The sequence below is a fragment of the Drosophila pseudoobscura genome, chromosome 4, assembly GCF_009870125.1.
Source record: "Drosophila pseudoobscura strain MV-25-SWS-2005 chromosome 4, UCI_Dpse_MV25, whole genome shotgun sequence".
In the NCBI taxonomy this organism is placed as follows: Eukaryota; Metazoa; Arthropoda; class Insecta; order Diptera; family Drosophilidae; genus Drosophila; species Drosophila pseudoobscura.
The window spans coordinates 3,675,174-3,701,999 of NC_046681.1; the positions used below are offsets into that span (position 1 = coordinate 3,675,174).

Sequence of the window (26,826 nt, forward strand, 5' to 3'; positions counted from 1 at the left end):
AACATCAACATCAGAAGCAGAAGCAGCAACAGCAGCCACTAAATGAGTTTTGCTCTACATTGAGGCTCCTTCTCCTCCGTCCGGATTCTTCTATTTACGAGTATCCTGCGGGCATTGTGCGCAAAAGTGGGTCGGCGGTTTGTTTTCGCAAAGTTGTCGCCCATTCAGTGGGAAGCTGACAATAGCCCGTACACATACTCGAGTAATGTGCAGCCAGAGCCCAACAAAGCAGAAACCCAACAGAACGGACGAGGGCTAGTCCCATCTACGGGATCCAGGACCCCGAATCCCGAATACCGACACATCGCAGGCGACGTCAGAACAAATTAGCTTAAGGGAGTCTGGGCTTTTGTGCCATCCTGCCATCGGAATCTCCCTCTCACACCTTCTGCTCTCTGATTTACGATACAGGACCTCGTCCGAGTCCGAGACTGAGACTGTGACCCGATCAGCTGTCTGTGTAATTGGCTTAGATCGATTTGAGATGATTTGATGATCTGTGACGATCGATTTGCTACAATTGTCATGGAAAGGCCTGACGCGCACCTCTGGAGATCCGTGACGAACAAAGGACCGGTTGGGGCCATAAACTATAGTAAAATCTCTCTCCGGACACCCTTTAATTCAAGTACAGTTCAACATGAGCGAGAGAGAGAACAGTTTAAGTTGGCCCTCCCATGGCCCTCAGTCGCCCTTTCTCGACCTCCTCCACCCAACGAGAGCTGTGAGGGAGGCCGATCTACACGGATCGCCATCGTCATCGTAAACGCAAGTTCCGTCGTCTGGCACAGTGGCCCTGTCCAGCCCTGTCTTCACAGCATTACTAATCGAAATAAAACACCCAAGTTCTTTATCGAAATCTTTTTGGTGCAGTTCCGATGCTGCATAATCAAGTAGTGCTTGGTCTTGATCCGAATAAAACAGATTCCTAAATATTTGTCATTAATTCTTGTATTTATTTATTGCTTTATTTCGAAAATTGTAGCCTAAGACCAATGCAATATTACAATTAATAGTTATAGTCAGAGCAGAAAGGTCTTCAGGCTAATTTGTCATTATTTATTTTAGGGAAATGGATAGATATGGCTCAAATAATGGTTCTAGTTCGTTGGATTTCGGCAGGGGATTTCGGGACAAGCTGCATGTTGCCTCCATTTTATACGCCGCGGACAACGTGACATTGCTGCCCCTAAGATCTTGGCCATGAAATCAATCACTCAATTCATGGATTCGATTAGTTATGAAGAGTGGATTAGAGTATGACTAAAAACTACAGTAAAGTACAGTTTTGTGGACTCTAGAAAGGCTCACCTGAGAAATGAGTTTAAGAAATTGAAACACCTGCAGATGGTGTCAGAACAGATCATATGGGCATGCCCTGCCCTCTATCTAGCGGGATCTCAACCTTTACCGCCCCCAGGCATTGGGCAATGCGACCCACCAATGTCTTTGAGCTTATTAAAAGCCTAAGAAGAAAGTGATCTTCTGAATAATCCTACTGACCGGCGCACAACACCGACAATGTTCCCATAAGTGAATTGGCACATTTAAATCCTTCTGAATCGAGTATAATACAGACTACAGAGTGCACAGAGTAAACATATCTCGGCTCAGAGTTCTAGATATATCTGAAGATGTGAACTTCAGGCGCTCTCTACCCTCTGTACTTAAATGCACCGAAAAGTACTCTGTTGGAATGGATTTGCAGATCTACCAGCTCGTGCTCGCTTCGAGGATTTGCTTCACTCTGATCCAATTATTTCATTTCACGATTGTCAGAGTAATCCAACATGAATGCAAATGAGAGCGGGATGCAATTGACGAATGACATTGGGCTTGACGACCATTAAGCACACTCAACGGTCAGTTGAGTAATCAATCAAACGCTCTCTCCCCCTCGTTCTCTGCGCGGAGTGAAGTCCATTACAACGTCAACCCTCCGCCGTCCCTTTGGAAAGCTTATGCCACACATGCAGAGGGATTTCCAGAGCTGGTCCTGGTCGTTGGTCAACTGACTCTCTAACGGACTGGCGGGAGGACTGTCCACCCCTGAGAGCGTGCGGCACTTAAACTGTCTGCGCCTGCGCTTCGGTCAAATCCTGCGCGCAGGACACGCGACTTGCGCAGTTCATTAAAATAAAATGCAACCGTTGTAATGGGGAGAATGCGGCGTAATGAAATTAATGCGAGCACGCCATGGTCACGGGAGGGGTGGGGGTTGAGATAGGGGAGAGACTGCCCGTTGCTCGCTGCTCGCCGTGGCATGTGCAACGTGCAACGAGCTGCGATCCTGCCTGTAGCCAGTAGTCGGCCCTCCACTGGGCATTTGTCAAGTGCCGCGCTATTTTTTGCACCTTGACAGGGCCCGCATACGAGTCCATAATTGGAAATGCTTGCCAAAACTGTTTCTGCCACTCGTACGCTCGGCGTTTCAGGGGCAGGACTCGGTGCACTCATTAGTTCTAGTTTGTTTAGCCAGGACAATGCCCGGGGACTACTATTACTATATGCAAAAAAAGAACAGAACAAAGAGGGAAATGGTGGCAATGCGGTGTTCGGTTCGTGCCCGCTCTATGGGTATGTGGGCTTTGCGATTGTTACAATTCCGCTATCCAGAATCTCGAATCCCGAATCCCGAATCCTTCAAATAATAAACCCACACACCTAGCGGGCTCCGGGCATCAGAATTTTATATGACAAGCTTAGACAATCAAAGTGTCAAATAAAAATGTCAAGTTTATGGGCCATGGACCATGGACCACGCGGCAGCGATCGCCACTAATCTGTCAACAAAGGTGGCATCGAGCTATTTCCGGTTTCCGTGCAGCGGCAACAACCCCTTTCTGTGTCGTCCGTGTTGCGTGTCCAGATCCCGGACTGACTGGCTGACTGACTGACTTACTGACCGACGGATACGACGATACGCCCCGACAGGAGGACAGGCCGGCCCTTGGTCCTTGGTCCTAGGTCCTCGGTGCTCGGTTGTTGGTCTGTCGGCTGTCATAATTAAAATATGACGCGTGTCTCGTGCGCAGGACAATTGCGCCGCGGGTAGCGCAGGGCGGTGGATCATAATGCCCCTGTCCTGCCAGTTGCATTCCACACCACTCCATTCGACACGCAACCAGCCACAGAAGCAGCAGCAGCAGCAGCAGCAGAGGCAGGAGCAGAGGTAGTGGCCCTGTTGGACATGTGGACCTGGTCAACGTTCTAGATAGGAGTCCTGAGCGGTCGTTGTCCTGCGATTCGGGCAACTGCAGCAAATTGCTTAGCATGCGCCAATTATACAGATTGTAAACGGAAATAGCCTCAAATCATAACGAAAACGGAGAGAAGGAATGTTTCTTTTTGTAAATTGAGCCAAAAATGTCATGGACAAATGCGGCAAAGGACAAAGTTGATTGGGGCAATTTAGATGTCTCCCGATTCGGCATAGTGTACGAGTACGAGTGTAGTTGAGCTACGAGCGGTGTGCATGTAGGTCCAAGGACCTCATTTGACTTGTAAATGTCGCTGCGAAGGGAGCCTGCGGTGACAGCCGTCCATTACTGTCTGTCTACTGGGACTGTACGGTCCGCACTCCTTTGTAGACCGTTCTCAGAATCGTAGAATTCTACAGATTCAATAAGTGTAATATTTATTATGGACTTCTGCTCTTGAGGTTTGTGGCAGGGCACCCCCGGCATATCTTTGTTAAAAAGTCGATGGAGTATCCAGTACACAGCCTTCTCGAACTTGGAAGCAGTCCAACATCAACGAATAGAAAAAGGAACTCTTATCAACGAGAATCGAGTCGAGTCATGCACACAGCGCGTATTTTGCTCTTGCATTCTCGGACATTCTCTTCTCCGAAGAATAAATCAATGAGCAATAAGTAGTAGAAGTGTGGAGCGCCCTTAACACTATAAGAAAGATCACTGGCTATGAAACTATGAAATCTGAATGCTGAAAATCTATAGTCAAATTTTATAACCATCAAACATCAGTTGCGTTCTTTGTGTGTATACCATTCATAGAATTCATAGGGATCGGAATTTGTTAGCTGTGTTCCATCCAATAGATCCAATTATCGATAAGAAATCCTCTCCCAACCGATTAATTTCCAGGGCCAAGGTCAATTTTATTTTATTTATTCATTGATTTTACATATTATTTGCTTTAAGTCTTAATAACTATAATTTTCCAAGTCTTAAGTGTTAATATTATTTTATGGTTTGGTTTTCTGTGTTGATTACTATTGGAAATAAGTTTCGATTGCTTTTCTCTAGTCGCTCCCCAAAAGTTAGTCTTGTATTTCGTTGGAGTCCATCTAATTGGATGATGTTTGGGCTGCCTTCTCCTGTAGTTGACTTGTGGAGGATGCCAAGGTCTCCCATTATCGCGTCCCATTATATTCTATTACTAAAGCATATCGTAAATATTTATACTGATAGGACAGCACAGTGGCTGTGTTGCTGCCATGCGAACATGCCAGAGGACCTGTTCTAAAAGCACGTAAATATAACTTCTTTGGGGTCACCAGAGTGTCCTTAGGCCAAGTGTTTGCCCCACCCCTCCTCCGTCTATGACTTGCTCCGTGCCACAGACGACTTCCGATGATATCTACCCGAATGAGTGACTCGCAGACTGTACGTGCCGGCCCGCACACGGGTCTGTGGCCATCCCATTAAAGTTCTCCAGAGATCATCGTTTCACGGCAGGCTTTTGCCTCGACCTAAACGGACGAGGGACGGGGGACGGGGGAAGAGGGCGAGGAAACAATTAGTTTGCATAAACCGAGTTTTGCTTTCCAATTGAGTAGAACAAAGGCAGCACTCGTTCCCCCTCGGTCCTGGTCCAGTTAACGGCCAGAGTTAAGATAACAGCAGCAGCTGTTATAACCATAACACACCCAAAGCAGACTATCCATGGACCTATCTGCATCTGCATTTACATGTGTGTTTTTTCATCACTTTCACTGGCTTTCACCGGCCCCGGCCCCGGCCCCGGCCCCGACGAAAGGAGAGCACTGACGAGATGCTTTCAATCGGGAGGCATGCGTCCGTCCGACAGCTGCCCAACCCCCGGAAAAACCTGGAAAAACCCCGGGCAAACACTTTGAAGTAGGTGACGTTTACGCAAACATGAAAGGGAAATCTACGGGGGCTCTAGTGTATGGTATCTGACGGATGCTGCCGACGCTGCTTCGGGCAGTTATGGGCTGGATGATTTTCCATAACTGCGGTGGACATGAAATTTCATAACATCAAGATACGAGCTTTGTATTATCTCAGATCTCGGGTGTGGTATGGTATGGGCACGGGGCACGAGGCATGGGGCAGAGTCCGACGATGATGTGCCTGGAACGTGTCGTGTCTGTTCCGATGCCAACACACGTAAAAAAGTTCGAGGCAAAACGTGCAATGCATTTGATAAGGATAAGCTGCGCCTGGGTTCAACCCTTTCCCGCAGGACCCCTTCCCCCTCCCATTCCTCCTCTAATGAGCACACTTGAGCGAGTCGGAGCTGCATTGTTTGCTCAGTCCGCTAATGAAGAGGGATCTGGGGGCAGGGGCAGGGGTATGGCATCCTTTGGCGGGACAGGCATTGTCCTGTGGCGACAAAAGCGACGCATGTCCATCAGCTCGAATCGCGCAAAAAGTCGAGCGGGGGTTGCTGCCACCACACCCAGTCCCAGTTCCAGTCCCAGTTCCAGTCCCAGTCCCACTGCCAGTCCGAATCCGAGTCCGAATCCAACCCGCTCATCCAGTTGTCCTTCGTCCTTTGTCCTTCATCCGGACAGCTTTAAACGATGTTTGGCGTTGCTGTTGCTGCTGCTGCATTTTTAATGCCGTGTAAGTTTTATTGTTTAATTGCCTTTTTTTTCTCTTTCTCTTTTTTGGGTGGATATCCCCCTCCCCCTCCTCCTCCATTTCCCTTTCAATTTCAATTATTTTAATTATGCCGCGAGGGAAATATGCTGTCCTTGTTGGCTTGTGGCTCTGTTCGGGGATATATTCGTACTCGTAGAATAATTAACTAATTTCCAGCGATTTGTCAGTGGAACCCGCAATTAGGCATTGGGATGACTAGCCAGAAGCAAAAAATAGAGGAACACAGGGACACGTGTCATGTGTGTCCTGTGTATCCTGTGTGTCCTGTGTCGAAGGACGTTTTCGTGGTAGTTTTTCCCTATTTTCTATTTGGGCGGCTATCTGGGTATCAATTGCATGTTTTTTAATAGCAGGATAGCAAAAGGATCGGCGCAGGATCGCATGCTATCCGCACGGTCCGAGGAAGTCAACTGGCAAGCCGCAAGATGAATGTCCTTTCTTCGGTAACCCACAAGATCCCGACATTGAGAAATGCCCAACGGTAACGATCCCCCCTGCCACCACCCCTCGCCACTCGCCACTCGCCCCTCGCCCCTCGTCCCTCGTCCCGTGTTGCCATTTGATTGATTTGCCAAACCGATTTCTATTTCTATTTCGATTTCCATCCGTTTTTCGCACATAAATTTCCAGTTTGAGATTTTTGCATGAAAAATGGATTTTCTTTAGCTGGAAATCGGGAAAATTTGCTTTCTTTTTGGGGCAATTTGCTGGCAATTTCCTTTGTTGATTTAGGCGTTGTGTGCGGATGGATTCATTCGAGAATCGGAGGTTCCTGACTCATTCGTGATTTGTTGAGAAATACACAGCAATTTATTACATCGGAAGATTGATTCGCGTGTATTCCCATGAACTAAGACCATCTATCTCTTCTTTTTTGCAGGTAAGCATCATCGATTGCATCAGAACAGATCAGATCAGATCAGATCAGAAGAGACTGTAGTCACGACTATAGTCATCTATAGGCATCTTCTCTTCTCGACTCTGATATCATGGTCGATGGCTGACTCAAAGCGTGAGCTTATTGAATGATCTCAGCCCTTGTCCAAGGCAGACTCCGACATCCCATAAACATTTGCGCTTACACACTCGTAAATATCGAATGAATTCCCGGAGGGACAGCCGCATCGAATGCCCTGAGAACGGACCTGAGAACCTGGGCAAAAAGTGAACTGCTCTGGAGTCTCTGGAGTCTCTGGAGACTCTGGAGAGGGTTCCCCTCTCCGGTAATGGGATCATAAAACCGTCATCTGATCTCACAACACCGCAGAAAACATATCGCAGAAAGATGCGAATTCGCATCAAAATGTCAAAATCATTTTTTCAATATTAAATTTTGCACGCCATTTAAGGATCTCCATCCCTAAGGAGGGACTCTTCGGCACGAAAAGGATTTGCAGTTCCACCCCTCGAAACGATTGGCCCAAAAAACGGAGAACAACGACAATGAATTTATGTCCAAAAATATTGGAAACATTTTTATTTGATCTTGTTTCTTGCGAAATTCCTCTGCCCCTACCCCTACCCCTACCCCTACCTCTACCTCTACTTAGTGCGTTTCTCGATCCGACCTCTGACCTCTGGACACTGAAGAAAAATCACTCGAGCGTACCTCTGATCCGATGGAGAAACACCCAAAAAATCGTATCTGTGAAAAGCAATTAATTTCCCTTCGCCAGGGATTCGGAAAGGTCTTTGATATGGATAGGGATGGGGATCGGTAGGTAGTTGGAGCAGATCCCCATCCAGATAGACGGTCTCCAGAGGGGAATGAAGGTGAAGAAGGGCTGCACTTGTAATTGGATTCCCACAGCTTTTACTCGCTGGCATCTTAAACGAATTGAACCCCATGGAGCTCGGCCACGAGTATGAATATTCATCACTCGTGTAACCCAATGCGTTGAACCCAATTACGAGCCCCATTGGCCATATTCAATTATCGCAAATGTGTCTAATTTTAGTCTCTCGCGCATCCCCCATGACGGATGGATGGATGTATCGCATATCGAATCTTTCACAATTTACTCCACACTTCTACTGTGGCACTGGCACTGCCACTGGCACTGGCACTCTTCTGTTTATCCGTCAACAAACATGTTTCGCTGGTGATTTTCTTTACAGAAATAAATAAACAGAACGCAAGTAAAATTCGAAATAAAGACAAGGGCCAAAACCGCGCTGCCCACAGCCACAGCCACTCACCCAGTGACCCTGGATAAGAACAATTTACGAGTGTATGTAGTACCCCCCATTCCCTAGTCCCTCCATTCCCCCATTCCCCATTCTTTTCTCTTTTTTCAGTTCAGTCGCTGGGAACTTGCGTCAGATGTGTTCTTGTCGAATTTACGTATGTAAATAATTGAGCATTTTGCATATGAAAGCGAAAATAATTTAATTGTTTCGAGAATCGCAGAAAAGCAGAACAGCAGAACAGCAAATAGTCACATGCATATTTATAATTATATTTCTTGATGTTTCGGGGCTGACTCGACACCAATCGCTCGACGCGTCGCCACAAGTAGCAAATGCAGGAAAAGCAGACCTTTGGGGAGCACTCTGGAGTCCGGGGACATCTCTCGACCAAGGGATCACCTCGGAGTATACTATTGCACCTCTGTGTGCTTTTCAGGGTACTGCCTTCCTCGCATTTCGCCTGGAACTCCCTGCCTCTCGTTGGGGGAATCTTTTTATTTGAAACACGAAATTCAATTTGACTGCCTCTGGCCTCAGGCGACTCCCTCGACTAAGTTTTTGACTTCTTTTCTGTGATAAGGGCTCCAGGAGTCGGCGCTCCACTTGGCTCCACCGGCAGCCACCCCTCCTCCCCTCCTCCCCACTGGCCCCGGCACTTAACATATTTGCATTAACAAGCAGCCGCACAGATACACAGATATACAGATACTCGTATTTATGTATGTGTGCACGTATATGTATCTGCATTTGATGGGGGTCCCCCTCTGCAGGGAAGGCCATTAAAATTATTGATTTTCTGCCGTCTGCAATTTTGCCCTTTGGCCAACAAAGCCAACCCCCCCGCCAGATGGGGAACTGGTCTGGGGGTCTCCACATTTAAATTAATCAACTCAATTTGCGTAAAAGTGCAGTGGGGAGCCACCGCGGAAGAGCCACCGTTGATTAAATCCGCAGACAGCGATGCCAGATGGGAAGACCAGACGGGACCACCATATTCTTGTTCCCTTTTTGATCCTTCCTGTTCCGCAATGAAGACCAGACCCTCTTCCTGCCTTACCCTAATAATTATGTCACCTCTCGGTGGAAAATTATGGCAAGGAAAATCGGAGGGAGCATCCTCTATCCTCTATCCTTCCTTGGGCAATTTCATGGGCCTCACGGATTTCGCAAATGTTTCTTGAAGCGGTTCACGCTTCATTACGCTGCTCCCGATTCGAAATGGCAGAAAACCTGAAGGAAGTGCGAATTTCGGCTAAAATTATGAATTATTAATTATGGGCAAGGGTTTAAGAGAATGCCCCCTCCCCATCCCCATCCCCATCCCTTCTGCCGGGCCCTGGCCATGGCCAATCTGTAAGCGCATTTGGGCGTGAGAAGTAATTCGCTTGTAATTGCATCCACGGTGAATGGGTGGAGAGGTGGAGAGGGGAGGGGGCAGGGGCTCGGTGGTCGGTGGTCGGTGGTCGGGAAAGGGTGAAAACTCCGAAATGACTTTCCATGCAAATTATGAAAATTATGAATACGAAATTCGAAATTAGCTGCGGATGAGGATGTTGATGGGCATTGAATAGATCTGCCCAAGGATGAGAAATTTAATTGCATATTTCCAAGGGATTGGAAGGGGTACGGATTCCCGGAACTTCAATACTGTTGTAATCCCCTCCTGTAAATCCGTATTCAAGCAATTTGTACCTAATCCGTGTGTCATTTCGTTGGAGATACATAATCTATTAATAGGTCTACCATCAGAGACGGTATTCATTCGAAATTTTGGAACAACTCGTGAATCATGCCACATGGACGAGCACCAAAGCTCGTCCATCAGTTTATTTCCTCCTCAAATGAGCCATCCGCGCCGCAGCAGTTCCCTCCCCCCCGTTTGTGGGTATTTTTTATCGGCTGCCTCTCTTTTTGCGAAATTGAAACACAAGCAAACGAATCTGAATATCAAATACAATCAAATAGGCAGCAAATGCACTCGGCTAAATCAAATGAATGGGTTGTCATAAGTTCCCGTCTCTCCAGAGCTGTGACAAATCGTATCTGAGGCCAGTCCAACAGCCCAACAGCCCAGCCCCCTCTCTCCTCCCACTCCGACGGCCGCCGAGTGCTAAAGTCATCCAGGATGAACCCGGATAAGCCCAGCAATGTTTGCCCAACAAGCTCTCCGAGTGAGTGGAGGAGAGTATCGAATGTCAGTGCTGGGGTGCTGGGGTGCCGGGGTGCCGGGGTGCCGGGGTGCAGGATTCGCGGTTAGCCATGGCCCTGCGAGGGAAGCCTAATTTGTTTGCACATACTCATACTCGTATTCGTACTCGTATTCAGGGGAAGATCAGGGAAGTAGTCGCAAAGGGGGGTTCTATTCTATTCTCTTCTGGAAAGCTCAACTGGAATTCTCTTTCCTCTTTTGAGGAGTTTTTATTATTACTATTACTATTTTACCCCCTCCAATGTGCACCCCTGCCTGACACATTTGCCAGCAATTAAAATTGCCAACGAATTGCCCTTCGAGATGCGGGAACACCCCAAAGCCACGGCGACCGGTGCACCCTCGAGCCACAATTAGCCCGCGGCCTGTCTGGCGGGAGGGGGTGCAGATTGAAAACTTTTAACCCTTAAAGGCCCAGCAAACAGCAGTTTTATTAACGTCATTAATGTAACTTTTTGGTTTCTTGTATCTCGATGATTTCATACGGAATACGGAACAAACAGGGGCCGCCAGAACTGGGACAATCGAAACGGAAAGTGTCGCTCATGCCGCAGGGCACGGACTACGGCCTGCGACCCACCCACAAGTGCAACCAACCCTCCGCTGGGCTGGACTGGACTGGACTGGGGTGGGGTTCGTGGTTCGTGTGCAACATGCGTCAATGCGAAATCTGGGCAGGTCTGGCCCTTGGAATCCTGCCACCCAGACGGGGTGTGCCACAGCGACGTCTTGTGCCGCAGGTTGATTAGAAATTCCATTAAAATTCCATAAAAAAGAGTGTGTACGGTAGCAGCCGCACCCTGCTGGGCATTACAGTTCCCGTCTCCTGTTCCTGTGTAGTTTTCCCCCCGGGGTGGTTTGTCTCAGCCACCCACCCACCACCCACCCACTCCCTTGCAGAGCTTCCACTGCAATCGCGTGCGATGTCGTGCCGCCAATGACTGTACCTCTCCACTGCCCCTCCGCCATCCCATTCTGGACATTTTCTCGGCTGCTTTGTATTTCAATGTCGCCGCCCGACACTGATGTCGTCTAATTAAGTCGCAAAGTGTGTCCCCGTTTGGGATTCCGATTCCGATTACGATTCGGTCTCGGATTGGGCTGGCTTCCTCTCTTTTCTCGGCCTTTCTTCCGCTGGCACTCGTTGCCGCAAAGTGCGGAGTGTGGCCCCGATAAGTGAGTCGGCGAGCGTGTCCAATTATGAGGCATACAGCACTCGTAATGCAGTTCACGTGTCGTCTAGGGCCAATCCATGCGATTGTGCGATTGTGCGATTGTGGGAGATGTAATCGGAAAGCAAGCTGCACTTTGTTGCTCAACAAAAGGTTAGCGTTTATTTGGTTATAAAAGGGGAGGTTATTTAGCGCGTGATGGATCCTAAATGTTCGATAAAACGATGGTTGTTGTTGACGAGGTGCGAAATCTCAACAAATAAGTGCGTACTAGGGAAAGGTCTTTGCTTCCAGTATCCAGTATAGCGAAACCGGAAACAAGGGGTATTCACACCTGATTGCCTTTACAACTTGATTCCATTTCACTTCCACTTTTCATTGGCCCCATCCCAGCATCCTCCCAGCTCCTAGCTCCCAGCTCCCAGCGATTCCCCCTTTCATTTCACAGACAATTTCGTACTGTATTCATCGAACATTGCATGAAACAACAATCGACAAATTGCTCTGCCGCCCGAGATAATACCTATGCTCGAGTACTCGTATTGTGGGCACATGCTCGAGTCCCCAGCTCCCCATCTCCCTCTCTGTCTCTCTCTATAGGAAGCAAATTCGCATAACAACAACAACAGAAGGACAGCAAACAACAGGCCCCAAGCGGCCCACTAACCGAAACCCCAACTAAAAAGAAGACCAGCGTCGGGCTGCGAACTGTGGATACCCTTGAAAATACATTCTTCCCATTACAGATGGAATTTGTCAAGTTTAATTGAAATATCCACTTGGCTTGTGCGTTGCAAACAGCGGGGAAACCAGTCATACCCTCGGCAATGGGTACCGTAACCACAAAACGGCGTCTGTCTGCATTTGCCGTTGATGCAGGCCACCGGGGGGCCGAGACGTTGGAGTTGCACAGGTCTTCAACGAGTATCCCCCAAGCATCCTCATAATCAACCTCATCATCATCGGCAACAGCAACAAAATGTTTATTATTGCATTTTGATTTCCGTACGATGTTTGCTCTCTCTCTCTCTCTCTCTCTCTGTTTCACATCATCCCCCCAAACGAATAACATTTTGCTTTTCTGTTCGCTCTTTGGCCTTTACATAGCTCTGTTACTGTTAATCTTATCAGCGCATGTGTGTGTGTGTGTGTGCTGTGCATCGATGTAAACCCATTTTGACCGGTTGCCTCGGGGATGTAAAGACATCTACGGAAGGAGTTTTTATAAGAGATTCATAATGGAGATTATAGAGATTAATATTAGAGAGGGGTATTCACACCTACAAATCAATCAGCTATATAAAAAACGATTGTATTGTTACATTTAACAGCATTCAACACACAAATATACTAGCTGAAACGATGTCCAAGTTCCTGGAAGTTGGAACCAATGTTTATCATGGTTTGTAGATTTGACGACTAATTTGCAAGAATTTTCAATCAATAATACGCTCTTTAATGCCGTCATTCTATAATACTGAATGTTTAGTACTAACATAAGGCATTCTCTGCTCCGATAAAGCTTATCGCCTCTGACGGAGTGCTCGTTAATTGATAATAAATTTAATGCAAATGTTTATTAATAAAACATTGAATCAGGCAGCCATTGCGTTGCAACGAAGGGTGCCAGTACCCCTCTGCTTCCCCTCCCCCACGGAATTGGTGCAATTTCTTTTCCATCCATTTTTTTGTTGCCTATAAACGGCCAAGAGTCAGTAGACGGCTTCCGCTGCTGTGGACGGAAGCAGAAAGAAGTATTATGTTTCGAGCAGCAGCAACAAGCTGGAAGCGACAGTTCTCTTGTTTCTACCTGCCTCGTGCCGCAGCTGCTAACAGCACGTGGCAACAGCTGCTGCCTCTGCTCTGCTCTGCTCTGTAGAGCCGCTTAACATGGCACACTGTTCGCACACTGTTAGCGCACTGTTAGTGAACTGCTAGCGCACTGTTAGCGCTCTCCCATTCAACGTTGATTCACATTCATTCGTACTCATTCGTTCCTCAGACAGCGGTCGATTTGGACGTGCAGCGTGGACGTGTTTTCGTTGCCGTTTCCGAGTGTTAGGGCCGCCGCGTATGATTTCGCGTATTTTTTGTGGATTACAATATAAGCAAATAAATTACGAATCGGTGCCGTCACTCGTAAAAATACAGTTCTCTTAGCCCCCGAAATGGTTTTTTGATGAAATAAATGAATGCAAAGTGACCGAAAGTGTTAGTCATACTCGAACCACAAGATGATGTGCTAAAATGCAAATCCAACGCCGCTCATCGTCTCTCGCCGAGCCAAACAAGTTGCCAAGATGTGGCCGAGGAAGCCAATAAGTGCACACATCATACGAAAATAGACAGAAAAGCACGCGAAGGCAGAAAGGATTACTCTAGACAGAAACAAACAAAACAACGCAAAAGCCCACTGCAAAATAGCGAAAACAACAGCGAATTTCATTGCCAACACGCGCAAAAACACGAGCAAATAAGCAACAACGCCCCCAAAGCGAAAACAAAGACAAACCCAAAAGAAGGACAGAAACCTGCCCCAAAACCGCCACGAACTCGTCGATCATGCTGGCTGTGAAGAACTTCTTCCTGCCGGAGCGCACCAAGGCCCCGGAGACGCCGCAGCGGTTCTCCCGGATGCCCGAAGCCTTCCTGCGCTCCATCCGGAGACGCTCGCTGCGGGTGAAGCGGGCCAAGAGCTTGGTGGTGCCCGACCGCTCCGAGAAACGTAAATCAGGTGAGGTACAGTGTCGAGGTGGAGCGACCATTCAGCAGGGGAGATCATGGGAGACCCTCCACACACCACCTCGTATTTCGCCACTCAAACAATGATCAGTCCCTTATAACTCAAAGATCGTTTAGGCAAAAGCATTTGCTGCACTTTCATATGTCTTTAATTACATCAGTCGAAAAAAGAGGCAGAAAATCGTTAGCCAATGACCTTGCCTCAAGCTCTAGCTCTAACTCAAGCTCCATTAAAACATTTAATGTGCAACAGTCCGAGCAAACTTTTGCGTTTACTTCTGCGTTTGCCATATTTCCATTATACCCAAAGTAACCTTTCGGATCGGATGTGGCACATCGCGTGTCATGTGTCAAAGTGTGAGGCAAACGCTGGTGTGGTTTTGTAACGCGCCCCAGCCACAGCCACAGCTACAGCCACAGCCACAGCGAATATAATGCAATCTGACACAGTTTCCCATTGAGACTTCCTCAGTTCCGACTTCGACTCCGACTCTGGGGGTCTATTATGCCAAAGTTATGGCAACATCATGTCTTATTTTTGAAGCTTTTTTGCATGAAAATTACATGAAAAGTTTGCAAAATGTTTTCCCTTTCCTTTCGCCCTTTGTTTTCTATCGAAAGGTGTCGAAGTGCCATGCCAAGTGCCAAGAAGAGTGAAAGGTCGATAAAGAAAGAGTACAGAGCGAAAGTGATGGGAGGAGCAACACCATTTCTGCTGATAGAAGAAGACGGAAGGGAAAGGCGGCCCCCCATTGTAACACTGACTCACATTTGTGTATTTCGGCATTGACTTCCAGACCCAAAGTGGCAGTGTAGCCGTGACAACGGCAGTGCCCCCAGTGTTTGGCACTTACTTACCGTGCAATTATCGATTCCCGAAACAAGAATGCGGGTCCCCGGTTCTTGGTCAGGGTCGGGCGGAATGGAATGCTGAGGGCCGGAATGAAGGTGGTAAGCATTGACTCGCTGCAACCAATGCCACCTAATGACGTCAAACGGTACAGAGAGGCAGAGAGAGAGAGGGAGAGATGTGCCAAGTGCCAAGTGCCAAGTGCTGAGGCGTTTTCTCGTCTCGGTCCTAACTTATCTCTGGGATCTCTCTGTCTCTTTTGGTCTTAAGTGTTAAGATGTTATGCGGTACGTGTTGGGGCTAAGGAAATGTGTCAACTGGTTCTGGGCCGAAGAGATCTGCCAGAGAGATTGCTTGATTGATCGGTAGCCTGATATGTGAGGGACTATAAATGGATTCACTTGGTGGGGGCTGTGAATCATTGGATATGGAAAATGCACATCCCATGCCGCATTTCCAGCAACTTTCCTTCGTTCTTGCATCTGCCGTCCCCGCTTCGTAGGAAAAGTACTAGTCTTAGGCCCTATTCTATCCGGGTTTTCCATTTGAAAGCCGACCTCTAGGCTTCTGCTGCACATTCCATTCGGATTCGATTCCCATTATACGAATACATATTACTTTTTGCGTTTGTGGGGGCCCTCGAGTCCCCCCTCCCGCCTCTGGGGCACTGATAAGATAACGAGCAAATTTCCTCTCTTATTGTGTTTTTGTGCTCGTAAATAAATACTCGTATGCAATAAGTATTCTATTTATTTCCGTTCATTAACGTGGCTTCATTTAATAGAGTTCCCTCTTTGTTCGGCTGATAGGCCGAGTACAGATACGAGTTCCTGAGATTCCCAGATATACGAGATAGTGGATATCCCAAGCGAAAGCAAAGGCAAAAGCAAAAGTGATCCAATTCAGGTGGACAGTTCTGTGACTTTTCAGAGACCTTGACGTCAGACGTCAGACGTCGGGCAGATTTCGGATTTGATATAGTAACCCAAAAGATACATACATACATATACATATGTATGTATGTGGTATATGTTCCTCTTCCTCTTGAACCTTTCCCACAATCTCTTTCATGCTCTGTTTTTGTTTGCGTTTTCGTTCTGTTGCCTCTGTTTTTGTATACTAGAACTTTTTATTTCATTCGCAGCTCGGAAGCTCTGGGAAGATGAATAAAGAGTCAACAACGCTCTTCAAAATAATACATTTAACACATTTTGGCCCAAAACAAATACAAACAAATACAAAAGGCAGATATTTAGAACGTTTAAATGAAACTAAAACGCAATTCTGTTTGTGCCGGGTACACATGAGAGTGTGAACGGGTTCGAGCGGGCTGTGTGCGATCGAGAGTACATTGTATCTATGCGGAGCCGGAATCTTCCGGCTGCTGATGAGCACATGAGATCATGGCATATTCTGCTCGGGGTTGGGTCGACAGAGGTACTTGGAGAGCGGAGGAGGCCGAGTGACCTCACTCTTGCATGTGGACTGTGGAGTGGACTGGGAGTAAATCCCTTGATTCTCTCCCTCCCACTGGCACTTGCTGTGACATGTGACCTCTGGAGCCCACAGAGAGACCGCAGATAGAGAGAGAGAAATACTCTCACGCGTGCCCCTAATTAATGGCCACAAATTCTGACTGCGACTCCAGCATTTATGAGTGATGAAGTCCCAGCATTTGCCGTCTGAATTTTAATGACCCGCCCACACTAATTAACCCAACGCCCACTTTGCACGATCGTCTCGAGCATAGATCAGCATTCGGCAAACCGTATAAGGCAGAAACAGATACACAGAGACCGAGAGACTCTTGGCTTCGCCTCTGGTTTTGGTTAGAGCCAGCTCTTGAGTCATCGAATCATTCGAATTGTCACTCTCGGATGGTGTCGGAGTCTGTGAGAGACACTCGGGAGGGGCACGCGCAGCGATCAGAGAAGAGGAGGAGTTCATCGATCGGTGGTTTGGTTCTATTGAGCAATCCATTAATCACTCTCCACTTCACGGTCGCAGACAAACGAGCGGCCTCTCGATATGGCCCGCTCTTCAAATGGTGTCAAATGTGCTACGCGATCTCTGTGGCTGCCTTGCCGCACGCGCCGCCGACCCAGAGACCCAGAGTCCCAAAGTCCCAGAGGAAAGTGCACCTTTTCCTTGCTCTTCTTTACCTCTGCACGCGCCTTGTAATTATCTGGCCAAAAAACGTTCCGTTTTCCCGTATTCCACATTGTCTGGTCAAAAGCGAAAAACTTGGGACGACAACATGTAATTAATGAAGTTTTATGATCGCTCTCGCGGTACTTAAAACAGGCACTCGTTCGAGTATCATAGTGTCTCTCTTTTATGATGTCTTTATCAAAGATGGTAATATCATATTATTAATAGTTGGAACATGCGGCATGGGTGCAGGGGTTCTCCTTGGTAAGAGCCCAGTCATGGTTTGAGGCAGATGGAATATATTTTTACATTTTATTAAGAAAACTACAAAGAAAAGAAGCTGTCTCCTAAACTTCTTGTATCCGAAAACTATCCCCATTCCACAGCTAATTTCCCGGCATTGCCTGATAAAATACTCGTAGGAGGTACCCACAGGTGCTTTCGAGCATAACACGAAATCCCACCCAATCCGAAACGAAACTTAAGAAACGTTTTCCCAGCCGAAAGTCCGAAGAAACCTCTCGAATGATTTCGAATTTATTTCGACACTTTTCTCCCCGAACGAAAACAATTTGCGTTTTTTCAATTAAATCATTTGAAGACGACTCCCCAGCTCCCCCGCCTCCCTCAACCTGTCAAACGGCAAGGGAAAATGGAAAATATGTAAATGCATTTTAAGTGTAATGAGAAAATAGCTTGGAAAATATGCAAATTAGATGACAAACGACACGTCTCGAGCGCCGCTTCCGCCCCTCACACTCACGCAGTGGTTGGACACTTGTTGGGAAAACAGAAGGCAGAAAGCAGAAAGCAGAAATACATATATCCATCCGTTGTCTATAAACCGAAAAACATATCCACCACCGAAGCGCGGGCGCGTCTTCCCTCCATCGAGTGGTGGAGTTTTCTCCCCAAATAAGTGCCAGCGGGGAAGAGAGGGAGACAGAGAGAGAGAGAGAGAGCGGCAAAGGTTTATTTGTCAAACTCCGTTCAGAATGCAAAGTGTATCTAAATGAATTTCGAGTAGCCATCCGTTGACCATACACATACATAGGTGGGATACCGATTGGACTGTGGCTTTGTTTTGGGTTCCGATCCGTTCGGTTCGGTTCGGTTCGGTTCGGTTGGGTTCCCGCTGGAGGGCCTAGGGCCCTTTGTCTAGTAATATCCCAAAAGCGCAGCTCCGTCCCACTATTTTTCATAGTTTTCCCGTATATGGCAACGCACACACACACACACACACAAAAGCGGAAGTTCTTATTTAGGTTTCCCTGCCCCGCCCCTGCCCCTTCGGTGCCCTCCGCTTCCAATCTATGCTTTAATGCCCATTGAAATTCAAATGCGGACACCGTTGACACCGCCAAATTGTTGATGGAGCATGGGGCATGGGGCTCGGCTCTCCCTTCTACGACACAGCAGTAATAGTAATCAAAATACGAAAATAATAATGAAATTCCAACATAATTTTTACAATGGCAATTCCAAGGTTTGCGCCCCATCCGATAATTAACTTGAGTACTCCCTCCCTATCCCCCATTTGGGGGATCTTCCATCCGTATTCCCTTCGAGTGTCCGCTGATTTGCTTTCCTCCTTCTGCCAAAAGTTCAATCACACTCAAGTGGTTCTCCTCTCGAGGGGAGGGGGAGGACTTTACATCGAGCATCGAGCATCGAACATCGAACATCGAATGAGTCTTACAACATAACCGGTTCACGGCTGTGTTGTTGTTTTTTGTGTATTTCTCTCATCTCTTTCGCATTTTCGGTTTCTTTGTGGGCTGTTATGATCTGCTGAGTGTGTGTGTGTGTGTGTGTCTGATATCTACACTGTCCTACAGCATGCTGCGGGCCTCTTGTCTCAAGATTACCATCACAACACCCATAAAGCAGAGTCTGTTGTACGAAGGGATATGTAAATAATCATTAGAGTAACCGAACAGCAAGATATCCGTTTGATGCCAGAGATAAAGGAGTGAAAGCTGTTATTCTGTGGAGACACATTCCGTGGTAACTGTATCCCTGCGGTGGAGCAATACCTGTAATATTATGCTTATAATCCGAGCAAAGATCCGAAGAGCTTCCTCGGACCAAACCCTGCTGTGGGGTGTAATTCAATAGCCCCTTCTGGGGAGCCGTGCATTGGCGGATGACTGATAGCAGCAGTATGACTTACTGCCAGTTAGCGGCTCTGTAATCCGTTCCGTGTGTGCCAACAGCAGCACACGGAGCTAATGGCCGAAGGAGTCATTGAACCGCAGACACAGCCCCACAGACAGTGGGGCAAGGAGACTCGGAGACTGACTGGGCGACTGGCGAATAGGCGAATGGGCGACTGGGCGACTGGGAGGCCAACACCTACGGACGAGACGAAAACTTTGATTGCGGGCAAATGCTCTGGGAAAGAATGCAACAAATGCCATTTCGCACTCGTGCGAACGCACACGACGACCGACGACCGACGACCGACTACCGACGCCTGTTTCTGTGACACTCGTCGCACCCATACACCCATACACCCGAGTGCTAGTATTGTACGTTTGCCCATAAATAAGATTGTAATGGATGAGGCCTCCGAGAACAATGGGCATCATAATCATTTTTGCTCTGGAAAAAAGAAAAGATGTAAACGAGGAGCTGGTCCCCGTCCCCATCCCCGTAACCGTCGCCGTCGCCGGACAAAGGCAGATGAGATGTGATTTCTAGGTACTGACCAGCAGTGCAACTACTGCTAAGGAGGCTGCCACTGCCACACCAGAGACACCAGGATGCACGGAACGTGAGAGTGGCAGAATGAGCGAAAGTAAAAGTAAGCAATTTAATAATTTGTTGCGCTTGACCGATCCGACTGGGAAAGCGGAAAAGAAAGGAAAAAGTCAGCTGGTCAGTTCGGATCGTGGATCATGGATCATGGATCATGGAACGTGCAACGTGCAACACTGTGGAAGAACCATCTGCGCTTCTTCGTCGTCGTCTTCTTCGGTGAGGTCTCTAATGAGGCGCCGGACCGTTCGAAATCGATTTAATTGAAGCTAAATTTATGAGGCACAAATTATCCAACGGAAATCTTCGGACAATTTATGGAAGTTTTTCCCAAATTGTAATGTTTTTGCAAGTCCCCCCGCCCTAACCACAGAAAGGAAAGAAAAGGGAGAAAGGAAACCTCAGGAGCAGACAGGACATACCCCGGAATGCGAACAATCAAATGCTCGTCACCGACAATCTCACCGCATAAATATTAAACACAAATACGAATTGAATTTGTGTCTATTTGATTTTATGACCAGCCATCGACCCAACAGCAGCCAGCGGCAGCTGACAAAAAAGAGTAGGAATCCCAAGAAAAATGCCATTTCCCAATGCACTTTCTTTCTCTCGTGGCGGCTTTCTTCCCCGGATTTTGGTCTTCCATTGTCTCGCGACTGACACTTCATAAATATGTCATATTTAATAGAGTACGAGTGCGAGTGCGCTTCCGAAGGCTGGAAGGAGCAAGCGACCAACCAACCACCGGGGGATGTCCTGCTCCTGCGCCTGCGCCTGCATCTCCTCGGCTCTCACTTGCCTTCTCCATTGTCGACTTTTGATTGACTCGAAAGGATCCTTCCAGCCGGGTGTCTTTTTTTGCGCTTTTTTTTAATGAAAAAAAACCTTCATTGCGATGCAGGAAATTTTGAGGGAAAAATGGAAAAACTATTGCATTTTTTGTGTGTAATTGTAAGATGATCTTTGCGCAGAGTCATGTCATAAATTTGACATTTAATCGCCCAAGGCAGAAATCTGAATTCTGAACTGAACGAAAGAACCCCAGGGATGGATGGATGATTCATTTTGCTCGGATATGAAGTTATTGAGTAAGGTTAAAGACTCACACAATTCAAATGAATAGGCGACGATTTTGATTAGATTTCGTTCGATTAGATTGTGTTCTTGGGATCTTCCACCCACCGAGCACCCACCGAGCACCCACCTCTCCACACACCCATCCATTTGGAAAATCCATTTACTTGAATGACTTCTGAATGCACTTTGCTAATTGCTCGAATACCTAGACCCAAGCCGTGGAATGGAAATTGACTTTACTCTTGACTCTCGAGGCGATAAGGGCCTCCACCCTGGATGGGGTATGGATGTGGGGTTTCACCTGGAGAAAGATAAGGAATTATAGCTGAAAGCAGACCGATTTGTTTCTCTATTTACTTTTGTAAATGTGGCTTTTACTGCCGCGTGTTTTGCAACGTTATGTTTTCCTGTGCGCCGCCCTCTGGGTGCCCTGGCGCATGATAAATGGGTTTCGACACACAACAAAAACTCAATTTGGCTCCAAAACTGATAAAAGACACACAAAATAAAGCGAACAAAGAAATTGTCTATGCAGATACTCGTATTTGGAGTGGATTTCAGAACAAGTTTGTGGCTGAACAAAAAATGGAGACGACATTGAAGATCTGTCGTGCGAAGATGCTTTATTACCTGAGGACAAGAATCTGTGAGCCAATGACAGAGCATCCTTAAGGGTCGGATTTTAACCCCTTGAATTGCTCGGGGCGTGGCCTCTCGAGTGCCTGCGTGCTCTCCATCCTCCAACCTCCAACCTCCATCCTCTTCGTGTGGATTGACCTTCAACTGTGTGTTGTTGGGACGGACAGCAAATTGATTCAATTTTCCCATCATCCGACAGCCTCTGGATCCAATTTATCAAATTCCAACACAACATGTGTCTTCTTCTGTAGACGATCTTCTTGATCGCCCCGAGTCCGAGTCCGGGTCCGCATCTGAGGAGATCTTCCCTCCTACTGCCCATTCCCCATTCCCCATGTATGATTGGTCGTTCCCATCTGGCTATTTGTTTGTTTTCTCGCTTGCTAATGATGCGTGAATTTCTGTGTCAATTCCTACCGATCTGTTGGATTTTTGGCCGATGAAGTCATGTGGATTCCTCAGGAATGGAATCTTCATCCGAAGTACCGCCTGCACGTGACACACGAGTCGGATCCGTTAGGTAGGAGCACACTCGTACGTAACCGAGACACACCCATCCAGCCATCCCTCCATCTCTCTCTCGCGTTGCGTGACGCTGATGATGCCCCAGCCCCAGCTCGGGACCTTGAAGTGTCGCAATCATTCGTGCAGAACTTTTCTATCTACGAGCATGTATCCGGGGCTCTCTTTCGGGGCATCGGGGGACGGGACAGCAGTTGGAGGAGCGGGCCCCTAGGTGCTGCGACGTACAGCTTATTGTTTTGCGTTGTAATTAATGGCTAAACGGAACTGTTTAGGAAGAGGTTTGGGATGAGCTTTAACGGATGTCTCCACAAGATACACTTCGCACCCTCGAAGTATCTTTACAGCTCTGCAAGTCGTCTAGACAGCAGCAGCGTTTGGCCTCTCGAGAATCTTTCACCTTATTTATTCCTTATTTTAGGCACCTTTTCCTGTCTCCGACATCCTCCTGATTCTCATTCTCATTCTTACTCCTATTCCCATTCCCATCCGCATCCTCTCTTTCGCCTACTCCTCGTGTAATCTTGTTTGTGCGATCGCCCTTTTTCGCTTCGTATTATTTGTGGGCTTTGCTAATTTTCTTTGCCTTTGTTGCGAAGATGAAGAAGAAGACGAGGAGGAGGAGGAGGAAAAGGTCTTCTCTCTCTCCCTCCCTCACTGTCTGTCTGTCGTTTTTGCTTGCAACTTTGCCACCAGTCTCTGTGATCTTCTTTCACCGATCTCTGGACAAACACAAACGGCAGGCGAAACAAAGAGAAAGTAAATCAGATTTTGGAGCAGCTGTGCCGTCGTCCTACATAGGACACGAGCATAGGAACGAAAGGAGGAATGGAGGAAGAAGAAAGGTACGTGGAGGGAAAAGAACGCCAACACAACGTGGCTCATGGTTGAAGACGGGCCTGATTTATGGCCAGATCCTAGCCTCTCTCGTTCGCCTGGACTCTCGGACACAGCCTGTCGACACAGCCAGCCTCTTCCTACCTAAATATTTTCGTGGGTTTCCGTGGGCCAATGCAAATATCATGCAACTCATGCGATGATTTATGCCGCAGACTTTTCTTTCTCCATGAATTCGATTTCGGGCTATTCATAATCCCATGAAAGGCGAGGCAAATGGAATAATATTCCATTATTTTGGTTATGGCTTATTAAAATCACATTATTTGACCATTTTCAGGCATACCGAAAGTATCAAAACATCCGTGGATGCCACACGGATGGCCGTACGGGTGGCTGTGTCCATCAGAGAGTGGATCATTTGTGGGATCTAATTAGCGTTAATTGCGGCTCGGGGTCTTCCGTAATCTGAACTCAGGGTTAGTCTCTTTTGCAGCCAGTTCATTGTAGAACCAGAGACTATCCAGGGGCCTACCTTTCCAAATATCTGTCTCTCTTTCTTTTTATTCGAAAACCTTTCGTTACTTTTCGGGTGGGGGAGTCGTAAAGGTTGAAGCGATGACAGTTCTAAGCGCTTCTTTTTGTGGCTTCCGTAGCAACTAAACGGCCATCAACATTTTATGGCAATCCTTGGCGCCTGGTCCTGCTCAAACAGGACATACGAAGTGCATGTGTCTATGGTAGATAATAGATGGTAGATGGTAGATGGATGGCACGCTTCAAGGTGATAAAACTCAGGCAGGTTCTGGCTCTGGCTCTGGCTCTGACTCTGCTTCGGTTTGCTTCGGTTACAGCTGCTTTCAGTCGTCATAAAACTAAGCTATCTATATCTCGAAGTTCGGGGGGTCGCAGGGTCAGCTGGTTGCTAAGGAAACGTGTTTCCAAAGAAGGCAATGGCAAGGGGCGGGGGGATAGGGAAGTGAAATTTTCATATTGTTCGCTAATTAAAATGCTTAACCCACATCAAGAGCTGTAAATCCAGGACACGGGACGGCATGGCATGGAATGGGATGGGCTGCCCTTCTTATCGCCCCTCAATGGTTAAAGGAGTATAAATACAAACAAACAGCAAAAAACAATCCGAACACAAACCCCTTCCTCGACCAACAACAAACACGGACACTTTCTCCCTAGGTGCATCGGGAGATGGGAGATCCAGAGACAGGACCAAGATGTGCTCAAGAAACGGAATATTCGGAAATCGAATGGAAAATGGCTCTCGGGCCGGTCCCAGCTAGTTTGCATACGTAATTATGTTGGGAATTCTGACAACGGAGGCGACATTTGACATGTGTTTGAGTTACGATCCCGGAGAGATAAAGCCAGAGATGCCCCCTCCCCCCTCCCGGTTACAGCGGGACAGAAAGGGGTTGTGCTGCGTGTATGACGCGTCCCGGGGCTGCGACTGGACTGGCGGTTTGAACTTCACGCATAAGCCGATCGCTATCCCGATCCCATCAGACGTTTGACATCATTAGTCAAACTTAAAGATGCATTTGTATCTTGTGTCTTGTAACTTTAAGCGCTTTAGGCTAATGGCGAGCCATTAATTAGACCGGATATTGGTCCGATTGCTCCGATTGCTCCGGGCACCGATCCACACAATTTGTTACAATTCGAGCATCGAGCAGCCGGAACGAGGAACCAGTTAGCCAGCCATTCAGCCATTTTCTGATCTGAAATCTTAAATCCATTCCCACTTACCCCCCTTCTGCCGCCTCTTCTCAGGGGGCATGCAAATTGCAAAACCGCGCTAATTTTTTCCCTGTCCCTATGTCCCTGTATCCCTGCGTCCCTGCGTCTCCCTGCATATCATTTTCAATCTCATTCAACAATTGAATTGTGCTCTTTTCCTCGGATTTATTTCGGTGTTTCGGTATTTCCAGTATTATATAAATACATATAACAAAGGCATATTTATTTCGTTTTAATTTGTAATTTTGCGCTCTGGTCAGTGAGGTCCAGAGGTAAGAGTGCAAACCAGTTGAACTTGTATTTTCAGTGACTGTCTGTCGTCCTGTCCTCCCATCGCCTTAGTCGATTAACAAGCGGCCTGGAAACAAGTTCCGGCCGTGACAACCCCCTGAGACACGCTGACAAGACACGTATCCATGTCCATGTCTATGGCCATGTCGCTGTCGCTGTCGATGTAAATCTTCTCAGCTCAGTGTTTACTTAAGCAACTCTTAACAACTCATAATAGAGCAATTTTCACATATGCCTGCCTGCCTGCCTCCCTGCTTCCCTGCCAGAGTGGTGCCTGCAGTAAATCATCGCCGGCAAGGCAACGACTACTCAAATGGTCAACTGGTCAGAGACATTGTCACTCCTTCTACCCTTGAAAGGATCCTGCCCCTTTTGAAATTGATCGCAGGCACTTGGAAATCTAATGGCTCGGGCTGGGAGGGTCTTGGTGGCTTGGGAAGATTTATTTTGGCACTTGATGGTGTTTTCATTTCGGGGCTCAACAGATAGTTGCACTCGGGCGTGAAGTGCAGCGCAAATTGTAGGGGCTTTCCACACGGACACGTCACACACAAACGGCAGCTTTTCCTTGTGTCCGGGCTAGGGCGAAGGGCTTTCAAAGCTCACAAATACTAGTGCACAAGCACTGCTGGCCTGGCCTGCAAAGCAGCTGTTTCCCTTGTTCTGATCACATGGGCATCGAGTTCTCCTCTTAAGGTGCCAGCCATTTATGGACCACGGCCACAGCAACAGCTCTAACCTTGAAACCCAGCGAGCACCCAGCTGACACGGTGACTGTTGACTGTGGCCTGAAAGATCTTAAGTCTGATTGAGTGACTGACTGGGGCTCGGGCTCTGGCTCGGGCTCGGGCTGAGACTGGGACTTGACAATGAGCTAATTTAAATCAGAAAAGTGTTCGAGCAAACTGACAATTTAAAAGTTTGCACACGTCGAGGGACCGGCAGACAGACAATTGCCGAAAATTGAAAGGAAGCTCCGTGGCTCAGCATAGCACAGCACAGCACAGCACCCATTTATTCCGCATTATGTTGTCAATCAAGCGGCACTGGAATGGAACCGAAGGATGATGTACGAGTAGGTACCAGTGCTCTGGGAGGGAGTCGACATTTGCATACGGAGGAATGGCTAATGATGGGAGGATGGGATGGGCATCGATTGCCTGAGCGAGCAGGGAACTTTGGGCCAGGCGACATGTAGGTCAAAAGGATGTTTTCGGGAGAGCTGAGTAAACGGGTTCCCCGGGATCTGCTGTTCCCTGAGATCGCTAATTACGCGCCGCTAACTTGTTTTTCTGAAACTCAAACTAATGATGATTTGATTGTTCTTCCCGTTACAGATTCGTTTGTGAACAGCCAGGAATGGACGATCTCCAGGTCGGTGCCCGATCTCAGGCTGGGAATCGTCGGCTCCCTGAACTCTGGGAAGTCGGCGCTGGTCCATCGCTACCTCACCGGCTCCTACATGCAGGAGGAATCGCCCGAGGGCGGTCGCTTCAAGAAGGAGGTCTTCATCGACGGCCAGAGCTACTTGCTGCTCATACGCGACGAGGGTGGAGCTCCAGAAATGCAGGTGAGTCTCGCACGCGTATTCGGGGTTGTGTTCGGGGGCTCTCTCTGTTTTTCCATCAAATATTCAGGGGACATGATGTATTGCCTGCGCGCCAGGGGGGAAGCGGTTCCCGGGGGTGGCACTTTGCTGGCAAGAAAGTTTTTCCGTCTGCAGAAAAATACATATTCCCTTATCATCTTGTAAAT

General features: G+C 47.7%; 1 protein-coding gene across 2 annotated transcripts in view; it reads left to right on the plus strand.

Moving 5' to 3' along the window:
* The window catches only part of CenG1A (Centaurin gamma 1A), a 61,477-nt gene that overhangs the window by 26,445 nt on the left and 8,206 nt on the right, over window positions 1-26,826 (plus strand). The window contains exons 1-2 of one of the 2 annotated variants that reach the window (XM_001356195.4): window positions 13,409-14,178; window positions 26,409-26,641. In XM_001356195.4, the coding sequence (XP_001356231.3) occupies window positions 14,007-14,178; window positions 26,409-26,641 (405 nt within the window). In that variant the 5' untranslated portion in view covers window positions 13,409-14,006. Of the gene's footprint in view, window positions 1-13,408; window positions 14,179-26,408; window positions 26,642-26,826 lie in introns of those variants that run through there. The other variant, XM_015181324.2, reaches the window with a different exon arrangement.